This window comes from Pelobates fuscus, chromosome 2 (assembly GCF_036172605.1).
Source record: "Pelobates fuscus isolate aPelFus1 chromosome 2, aPelFus1.pri, whole genome shotgun sequence".
Taxonomy (NCBI): Eukaryota; Metazoa; Chordata; class Amphibia; order Anura; family Pelobatidae; genus Pelobates; species Pelobates fuscus.
This window is the reverse complement of record NC_086318.1, coordinates 449,813,388-449,824,360: the sequence shown is the minus strand read 5'-3', so window position 1 is coordinate 449,824,360 and position 10,973 is coordinate 449,813,388. Positions and strand designations below refer to the sequence as shown.

Here is a 10,973-nt window from a genome sequence, read left to right as displayed (position 1 = left end):
GTATATCAGTCAGTCGGTCAGTCTGTATATCAGTCAGTCAGTCAGTATATCAGTCAGTCAGTATATCAGTCAGTCAGTCAGTATATCAGTCAGTCAGTCAGTATATCAGTCAGTCAGTATATCAGTCAGTCAGTCAGTCAGTCAGTATATCAGTCAGTCAGTCAGTCTGTATATCAATCAGTCAGTCAGTATATCAGTCAGTCAGTATATCAGTCAGTCAGTCAGTCAGTATATCAGTCAGTCAGTCAGTATATCAGTCAGTCAGTCAGTCTGTATATCAGTCAGTCAGTATATCAGTCAGTCAGTATATCAGTCAGTCAGTCAGTCTGTATATCAGTCAGTCAGTCAGTATATCAGTCAGTCAGTCTGTATATCAGTCAGTCAGTCTGTATATCAGTCAGTCAGTCAGTCTGTATATCAGTCAGTCAGTCAGTATATCAGTCAGTCAGTCTGTATATCAGTCAGTCAGTCTGTATATCAGTCAGTCAGTCAGTCTGTATATCAGTCAGTCAGTATATCAGTCAGTCAGTATATCAGTCAGTCAGTCAGTCAGTATATCAGTCAGTCAGTATATCAGTCAGTCAGTCAGTCTGTATATCAGTCAGTCAGTCAGTATATCAGTCAGTCAGTCAGTATATCAGTCAGTCAGTCAGTCAGTATATCAGTCAGTCAGTCAGTCAGTATATCAGTCAGTCAGTATATCAGTCAGTCAGTATATCAGTCAGTCAGTATATCAGTCAGTCAGTATATCAGTCAGTCAGTATATCAGTCAGTCAGTATATCAGTCAGTCAGTCAGTATATCAGTCAGTCAGTGATATACTGACTGACTGACTGATATACTGACTGACTGATATACTGACTGACTGATATACTGACTGACTGATATACTGACTGACTGACTGATATACTGACAGACTGACTGACTGATATACAGACTGACTGACTGACTGATATACAGACTGACTGACTGACTGATATACAGACTGACTGACTGACTGATATACAGACTGACTGACTGACTGATATACAGACTGACTGACTGACTGATATACAGACTGACTGACTGACTGATATACAGCCTGACTGACTGACTGATATACAGACTGACTGACTGATATACTGACTGACTGACTGATATACTGACTGACTGATATACTGACTGACTGACTGATATACTGACTGTAACGGATCACCTGGCACCCCGACTTGGTACCTCCGTTAATGGATGCTCCTAGTGCTTCCTGAGGACTCCAAGCACTCTGGCAGACACCACAATCACCGAATCCGAGAAACCTTTTAAATTCTCCCAAGCATATGAATGCTGTAGACCATTGAATAGGAACCATACGAATAGGCTTGTACTCCTAGCAGTCAACTGGAACAGCATGCAATAAATCCTTCCCCCCAATAATGAGACGACACATCACTTTGAGGGTAAAACAGGAACTCTGGACTGGCTCATCCAGCCTGGCTTTTATTTCCAACTCACACATACAGGCCACACCCAGGGGGGGGAGGCATAAAAGAACCAATGACATAGATGTTACCTCCCACACATCCCCTCCCCTTAGTGTGACACATAATCCCATTATGCATACAGTGTAAAATATACTTTTACACAACTTTCATAACTTTAAAACCATACATCACATTCACATAAAAATACATATCCACAATCAATCCATTCAGGGGAACAACATATTAAAAAATGGCATGAATCCGACCAGGGGTTCAAAAGTTACTAAAAGTATCTTTTGTTCCTTTCTGGCTGGCAGAAAAACATCCCCACAATGCACCCTGGTTTCCTCCCTTCTGCCCTGGAGTTAATTGGAGAAGTAATCCAATTACACAGGACTAAAGGCAGACTCCATTAACCACATGGTTGCAAAACGACATAAAACACTTTAAAATACATAAAGTCACATTTACACATAACACACAGACATTTCACCTATCCCCAGATAGCTGGGATCTGCACGCACAAAACCACCGAATAGCGCGCAGATCCTACTCCCACAGTACAATTGCCATGGAGCTAAAGTCTTTCCCATAGTCTTTCATTATATGAATAGGCTCCATGGTATGGCTATCTGGGGTATCACATTCCCATAAAGTCTGGTCCATAGTCCAAAGGCAAGAGGCGGGCAATCAGCCCCCTCCAAGGACACGTGGCGAGGTCGGTTTCGCCACACTGACAGACTGACTATATCAGTCAGTCAGTCAGTATATCAGTCAGTCTGTATATCAGTCAGTCTGTATATCAGTCAGTCTGTATATCAGTCAGTCAGTCAGTCTGTATATCAGTCAGTCAGTCAGTATATCAGTCAGTCTGTATATCAGTCAGTATATCAGTCAGTATATCAGTCAGTCAGTATATCAGTCAGTCAGTATATCAGTCAGTCAGTATATCAGTCAGTCAGTATATCAGTCAGTCAGTATATCAGTCAGTCAGTATATCAGTCAGTCAGTCAGTATATCAGTCAGTCAGTCAGTCAGTCAGTATATCAGTCAGTCAGTCAGTCAGTATATCAGTCAGTCAGTCAGTCAGTCAGTATATCAGTCAGTCAGTCAGTATATCAGTCAGTCAGTCAGTCAGTCAGTCAGTCAGTCAGTCAGTCAGTATATCAGTCAGTCAGTATATCAGTCAGTCAGTCAGTATATCAGTCAGTCTGTATATCAGTCAGTCAGTCAGTCTGTATATCAGTCAGTCAGTCAGTATGTATATCAGTCAGTCAGTCAGTATATCAGTCAGCCAGTCAGTCAGTATATCAGTCAGTCTGTATATCAGTCAGTATATCAGCCAGTCAGTCAGTATATCAGTCAGTCTGTATATCAGTCAGTATATCAGTCAGTCAGTCAGTATATCAGTCAGTCAGTATATCAGTCAGTCTGTATATCAGTCAGTCAGTCAGTATATCAGTCAGTCAGTATATCAGTCAGTCAGTATATCAGTCAGTCAGTATATCAGTCAGTCAGTATATCAGTCAGTCAGTCAGTCAGTATATCAGTCAGTATATCAGTCAGTCAGTCAGTATATCAGTCAGTATATCAGTCAGTCAGTCAGTCAGTCAGTATATCAGTCAGTCGGTCAGTCTGTATATCAGTCAGTCAGTCAGTATATCAGTCAGTCAGTATATCAGTCAGTCAGTCAGTATATCAGTCAGTCAGTCAGTATATCAGTCAGTCAGTCAGTCAGTCTGTATATCAATCAGTCAGTCAGTATATCAGTCAGTCAGTATATCAGTCAGTCAGTCAGTCAGTATATCAGTCAGTCAGTCAGTATATCAGTCAGTCAGTCAGTCAGTATATCAGTCAGTCAGTATATCAGTCAGTCAGTCAGTCAGTATATCAGTCAGTCAGTATATCAGTCAGTCAGTCAGTCAGTATATCAGTCAGTCTGTATATCAGTCTGTATATCAGTCAGTATATCAGTCAGTCAGTCAGTCAGTATATCAGTCAGTCAGTCAGTATATCAGTCAGTCAGTCAGTATATCAGTCAGTCAGTCAGTATATCAGTCAGTCAGTATATCAGTCAGTCAGTCAGTATATCAGTCAGTCAGTATATCAGTCAGTCAGTATATCAGTCAGTATATCAGTCAGTCAGTCAGTCAGTATATCAGTCAGTCGGTCAGTCTGTATATCAGTCAGTCAGTCAGTCAGTATATCAGTCAGTCAGTATATCAGTCAGTCAGTATATCAGTCAGTCAGTCAGTATATCAGTCAGTCAGTCAGTCAGTCTGTATATCAATCAGTCAGTCAGTATATCAGTCAGTCAGTATATCAGTCAGTCAGTCAGTCAGTATATCAGTCAGTCAGTATATCAGTCAGTCAGTCAGTATATCAGTCAGTCAGTCAGTCAGTCTGTATATCAATCAGTCAGTCAGTATATCAGTCAGTCAGTATATCAGTCAGTCAGTCAGTCAGTATATCAGTCAGTCAGTCAGTATATCAGTCAGTCAGTATATCAGTCAGTCAGTCAGTCAGTATATCAGTCAGTCAGTATATCAGTCAGTCAGTCAGTCAGTATATCAGTCAGTCTGTATATCAGTCTGTATATCAGTCAGTATATCAGTCTGTATATCAGTCAGTCAGTCAGTCAGTATATCAGTCAGTCAGTCAGTATATCAGTCAGTCAGTCAGTATATCAGTCAGTCAGTCAGTATATCAGTCAGTCAGTATATCAGTCAGTCAGTATATCAGTCAGTCAGTCAGTATATCAGTCAGTCAGTGATATACTGACTGACTGACTGATATACTGACTGACTGACTGATATACTGACTGACTGACTGATATACTGACTGACTGACTGATATACTGACTGACTGATATACTGACTGACTGACTGATATACAGACTGACTGACTGACTGATATACAGACTGACTGACTGACTGACTGACTGACTGACTGATATACAGACTGACTGACTGACTGATATACAGACTGACTGACTGACTGATATACAGACTGACTGACTGACTGATATACAGACTGACTGACTGACTGATATACAGACTGACTGACTGACTGATATACAGACTGACTGACTGACTGATATACAGACTGACTGACTGACTGATATACAGACTGACTGACTGACTGATATACAGACTGACTGACTGACTGATATACAGACTGACTGACTGACTGATATACAGACTGACTGACTGACTGATATACAGACTGACTGACTGACTGATATACAGACTGACTGACTGACTGATATACAGACTGACTGACTGACTGATATACAGACTGACTGACTGACTGATATACAGACTGACTGACTGACTGATATACAGACTGACTGACTGACTGATATACAGACTGACTGACTGACTGATATACAGACTGACTGACTGACTGATATACAGACTGACTGACTGATATACAGACTGACTGACTGATATACTGACTGACTGACTGATATACTGACTGACTGATATACTGACTGACTGATATACTGACTGACTGACTGATATACAGACTGACTGACTGATATACTGACTGACTGACTGATATACTGACAGACTGACTATATCAGTCAGTCAGTCAGTATATCAGTCAGTCTGTCAGTATATCAGTCAGTCAGTCAGTATATCAGTCAGTCAGTCAGTATATCAGTCAGTCAGTCTGTATATCAGTCAGTCAGTCTGTATATCAGTCAGTCAGTCTGTATATCAGTCAGTCAGTCTGTATATCAGTCAGTCAGTCAGTCTGTATATCAGTCAGTCAGTCAGTATATCAGTCAGTCAGTCAGTCAGTATATCAGTCAGTCTGTATATCAGTCAGTCTGTATATCAGTCAGTATATCAGTCAGTCAGTCAGTATATCAGTCAGTCAGTCAGTATATCAGTCAGTCAGTCAGTATATCAGTCAGTCAGTCAGTATATCAGTCAGTCAGTATATCAGTCAGTCAGTATATCAGTCAGTCTGTATATCAGTCAGTATATCAGTCAGTCAGTATATCGGTCAGTCGGTCAGTCAGTCAGTATATCAGTCAGTCTGTCAGTATATCAGTCAGTCTGTCAGTATATCAGTCAGTCAGTCAGTATATCAGTCAGTCAGTCAGTCTGTCAGTATATCAGTCAGTCTGTCAGTATATCAGTCAGTCAGTCAGTATATCAGTCAGTCAGTCAGTCTGTCAGTATATCAGTCAGTCAGTCAGTATATCAGTCAGTCAGTCAGTATATCAGTCAGTCAGTCAGTATATCAGTCAGTCAGTCAGTATATCAGTCAGTCAGTCAGTATATCAGTCAGTCAGTCAGTATATCAGTCAGTCAGTCAGTATGTCAGTATATCAGTCAGTCAGTATATCAGTCAGTCAGTCAGTCAGTATATCAGTCAGTCAGTATATCAGTCAGTCAGTCAGTATATCAGTCAGTCAGTCAGTCAGTATATCAGTCAGTCAGTCAGTCAGTATATCAGTCAGTCAGTCAGTCAGTCAGTATATCAGTCAGTCAGTATATCAGTCAGTCAGTATGTCAGTCAGTCAGTGTAACGGATCACCTGGCACCCCGACTGAGTACCTCCGTTAATGGATGCTCCTAGTGCTTCCTGAGGACTCCAAGCACTCTGGCAGACACCATAATCACCGAATCCAAGAAACCTTTAAATTCTCCCAAGCGTATGAATGCTGTAGACCATTGAATAGGAACCATACGAATAGGCTTGTACCCCTAGCAGTCAACTGGAACAGCATACAATAAATCCTTCCCCCAATAATGAGACGACACATCACTTTGAGGTTAAAACAGGAACTCTGGACTGGCTCATCCAGCCTGGCTTTTATTTCCAACTCACACATACAGGCCACACCCAGGGGGGGGAGGCATAAAAGAACCAATGACATAGATGTTACCTCCCACACATCCCCTCCCCTTAGTGTGACACATAATCCCATTATGCATACAGTGTAAAATATACTTTTACACAACTTTCATAACTTTAAAACCATACATCACATTCACATAAAAATACATATCCACAATCAATCCATTCAGGGGAACAACATATTAAAAAATGGCATGAATCCGACCAGGGGTTCAAAAGTTACTAAAAGTATCTTTTGTTCCTTTCTGGCTGGCAGAAAAACATCCCCACAATGCACCCTGGTTTCCTCCCTTCTGCCCTGGAGTTAATTGGAGAAGTAATCCAATTACACAGGACTAAAGGCAGACTCCATTAACCACATGGGGACACAAAGACAGTCAAACACTTTAAAATACATAAATTCACCTTTTACACATAACACACAGACATTTCACCTATCCCCAGATAGCTGGGATCTGCGCGCACAAAACTACCGAATAGCGCGCAGATCCTACTCACACAGTACAATTGCCATGGAGCTAAAGTCTTTCCCATAGTCTTTCATTATATGAATAGGCTCCATGGTATGGCTATCTGGGGTATCACGTTCCCATAAAGTCTGGTCCATAGTCCAAAGGCAAGAGGCGGGCAATCAGCCCCCTCCAAGGACACGTGGCGAGGTCGGTTTCGCCACAATCCCAAAAAGTCCCAATATGTCCATCGATGATTTTAAAAGGGCCAGTAGCAGCAATATAAAGTACAATATGCCCCAAATAACCCAGGGGCCATAGTCAGCAGGTAGGAGGCTAGCAAACAGGCTTCTCCAGGGCCCAGTGGCGAGGTTGGTTTCGCCACAGTCAGTCAGTCAGTATATCAGTCAGTCAGTATATCAGTCAGTCAGTATGTCAGTCAGTCAGTATGTCAGTCAGTATATCAGTCAGTCAGTCAGTCAGTATATCAGTCAGTCAGTCAGTCAGTATATCAGTCAGTCAGTCAGTCAGTATATCAGTCAGTCAGTCAGTAAGTATATCAGTCAGTCAGTCAGTATATCAGTCAGTCAGTCAGTATATCAGTCAGTCAGTCAGTATATCAGTCAGTCAGTCAGTATATCAGTCAGTCAGTATATCAGTCAGTCAGTATGTCAGTCAGTCAGTCAGTCAGTATATCAGTCAGTCAGTCAGTCAGTATATCAGTCAGTCAGTCAGTCAGTATATCAGTCAGTCAGTCAGTAAGTATATCAGTCAGTCAGTCAGTCAGTATATCAGTCAGTCAGTCAGTAAGTATATCAGTCAGTCAGTCTGTCAGTATATCAGTCAGTCAGTCAGTATATCAGTCAGTCAGTCAGTATATCAGTCAGTCAGTCAGTATATCAGTCAGTCAGTCAGTATATCAGTCAGTATATCAGTCGGTATATCAGTCAGTCAGTCAGTCTGTCTATCAGTATATCAGTCAGTCAGTCAGTCTGTCTATCAGTATATCAGTCAGTCAGTCAGTCAGTCAGTATATCAGTCAGTCAGTCAGTCAGTCAGTATATCAGTCAGTCAGTCAGTATATCAGTCAGTCAGTATATCAGTCAGTCAGTATATCAGTCAGTCAGTCAGTCAGTCAGTATATCAGTCAGTATATCAGTCAGTCAGTCAGTCAGTCAGTCAGTCAGTCAGTCAGTCAGTCAGTCAGTCAGTCAGTCAGTCAGTCAGTCAGTCAGTCAGTCAGTCAGTCAGTCAGTCAGTTCTGGCGCCTTTCTCTCTCTGTCCAATCACAGCTTTCCAGCATTAAACATGGCGGAAGCGGATGTACGTACGATTCTATGGCCAGAAACAAAGATGGCGGAGGCTGCACTTCCTTCCCATATCCTCGCCCCGCCCCCACCGTGGGGGATTGTGGGAGGAGCTCTAAGTCGGCTTGGACATCAGGACCATAGAGAAGCGGGGAGCTGGGGGCAGAGCGGCCACAAAAAGACTGGACCCCAGAACTACCCCCCTGATTGCCCCCCATCCCCCCCAGCCATGCACCACGGCCTACTGACCGCCTGCTGCCTACTTACTGGTGAGTGGGGGTCTCTGGGGGTAGGAGTACAGTGTGGGGGGGTCTGGGGGTGGGAGTACAGTGCGGGGGGGGTCTGGGGGTGGGAGTACAGTGTGGGGGGGTCTGGGGGTAGGAGTACAGTGTGGGGGTATCTGGGGGTAGGAGTACAGTGTGGGGGTAGAAGTACAGTGTGTGGGGGGGTATCTGGGGGTAGGAGTACAGTGCGGGGGGTTTCTGGGGGTGGGAGTACAGTGTGGGGGGGGGTCTGGGGGTAGAAGTACAGTGTGTGGGGGGTATCTGGGGGTAGGAGTACAGTGTGGGGGGGTCTGGGGGTAGGAGTACAGTGCGGGGGGGGGTCTGGGGGTAGGAGTACAGTGTGGGGGGTATCTGGGGGTAGAAGTACAGTGTGGGGGGGTCTGGGGGTAGGAGTACAGTGTGGGGGGTATCTGGGGGTGGGAGTACAGTGTGGGGGGGGGTCTGGGGGTAGGAGTACAGTGTGGGGGTAGAAGTACAGTGTGTGGGGGGGTATCTGGGGGTAGGAGTACAGTGCGGGGGGTATCTGGGGGTGGGAGTACAGTGTGTGGGGGGTCTGGGGGTAGAAGTACAGTGTGTGGGGGGTATCTGGGGGTAGGAGTACAGTGTGGGGGGGTCTGGGGTAGGAGTACAGTGTGGGGGGGTCTGGGGGTAGGAGTACAGTGTGGGGGGGTCTGGGGGTAGGAGTACAGTGTGGGGGGGGTCTGGGGGTAGGAGTTCAGTGTGGGGGGGTCTAGGGGTAGGAGTACAGTGTGGGGGGGTCTAGGGGTAGGAGTACAGTGTGGGGGAGTCTGGGGGTAGGAGTACAGTGTGGGGGGGTCTAGGGGTAGGAGTACAGTGTGTGGGGGGGTCTGGGGGTAGGAGTACTGTGTGGGGTGGTAGGAGTACAGTGTGGGGGGGTCTGGGGGTAGGAGTACAGTGTGGGGGGGTCTGGGGGTAGGAGTACAGTGTGGGGGGGTCTAGGGGTAGGAGTACAGTGTGGGGGGGGTCTGGGGGTAGGAGTACAGTGTGGGGGGTATCTGGGGGTGGGAGTACAGTGTGGGGGGATATCTGGGGTAGGAGTACAGTGTGGGGGGTATCTGGGGTTAGAAGTACAGTGTGTGGGGGGGGGAATCTGGGGGTAGAAGTACAGTGTGTGGGGGGGGTATCTGGGGGTAGAAGTACAGTGTGTGGGGGGGTATCTGGGGGTAGGGGTACGGTGTGGGAGGGGATCTGGGGGTAGGGGTACGGTGTGGGAGGGGTCTAGGGGTAAGGGTACAGTGTGGGGGGTCTGGGGGTAGGAGTACGTTGTGGGAGGGGATCTGGGGGTAGGGGTACGGAGTGGGAGGGGTCTAGGGGTAAGGGTACAGTGTGGGGGGTCTGGGGGTAGGAGTACTTTGTGAGGGGTATCTGGGGGTAGGAGTACGGTGTGGGGTGGGTCTGGGGGTAGGAGTACGGTGTGGGGTGGGTCTGGGGGTAGGAGTACGGTGTGGGGTGGGTCTGTGGGTAGGGGTACAGTGTGGGGGGGTTCTGGGGGTAGGGGTACAGTGTAGGAGGGGGTCTGGGGGTAAGGGTACAGTGTAGGAGGGGGTCTGGGGGTAAGGGTACAGTGTTAGGGTAGAATGTTAAGGGGTATTTTAGACATAGAATGTGGAATATTCGCTATAAAATTGGAATGTTTGCTTTTGTAGACGTTTTATAGTGAATCCTTTGGACGTAATGGTGACTCTATGATCCTGCCTATTTGTATTATAAACATTCATTCAGTTGGTCGAGGCAGGTAGGTGCTCACACGTGGACCCTCTCCACACTGGACATATTGAAGTTGTAGAAGAAATCGAAGAAGATTCACTTTAAAACTGCCAATAGTTTCCATTCCTATAGAAATATTGATCTTTGGTTCAAGCAGTTCAACCCTCAATCAAGGGAACAGCTGAATATATGTATTTGTGATGTTGGTGTGCTCCCAAATCCTTTTAGATTATGGGCTTTTATAAACCCTCCTGTAATCCATCTCTGGGCAGTCTCCACCCAAAATCCATTTATCTCCCCTCTGGAAAATCTCTATTCTAATGTAATGCTTCTCATAGCTACCCTGCATGTCAGTCAATCTCCGTTCTCAGACAGTAACTAAAAACAGGGATGTGGAACTTATATTGCATGACGACACATGGGGCATTCAGTTCTGGCCATGGCAAGCAGCAGGGTTATCTTGGAGGGGTTAGTGACTCCTCATGGTCCGGTGTTCTATTGTTAGTTGCAATGCACGCCAGGATTTCCAGCACACTCTAACTCCCTGAGTGCTGACACCGTGGGATGGAAGGCATTTTAGTGGTCAGGTGAGCAGAATACAAACAGCCCACAGGTCCTGAGTACAGAAAGGGAAGGCATGGGATCAAAGCTCCCCACTCCTGTGTGTGCCACCATCTGTACTAGCAGTACCTTAACAGGCATTGCCTTCCTGCCCCATGCAAACTCCAGCGCCCGCACCTCCCATACGGCCAGCCAGCACTCTCTACACTCATGATATACGCCGCATACACTCTATGACAAAGGGAGAGGCTGTGGAAGGGCAGAGGGTAAGTAGCTAAGGGTAATTCACATCATTTTTGAAATTTAAATC

General features: G+C 45.4%; 1 protein-coding gene across 2 annotated transcripts in view; it reads left to right on the top strand.

Moving 5' to 3' along the window:
• The first annotated feature begins 8,199 nt into the window (after positions 1 to 8,199).
• The window catches only part of PTK7 (protein tyrosine kinase 7 (inactive)), a 436,928-nt gene continuing 434,154 nt past the window's right edge, over positions 8,200 to 10,973 (top strand). For both annotated transcript variants that reach the window (XR_010086639.1, XM_063444205.1), the window contains exon 1: positions 8,200 to 8,359. Coding sequence is in view for 1 of the 2 variants with exons in the window: in XM_063444205.1 (XP_063300275.1) it covers positions 8,320 to 8,359 (40 nt within the window). In the remaining variant the exon portion in view is untranslated. The remainder of the gene's footprint in view (positions 8,360 to 10,973) is intronic.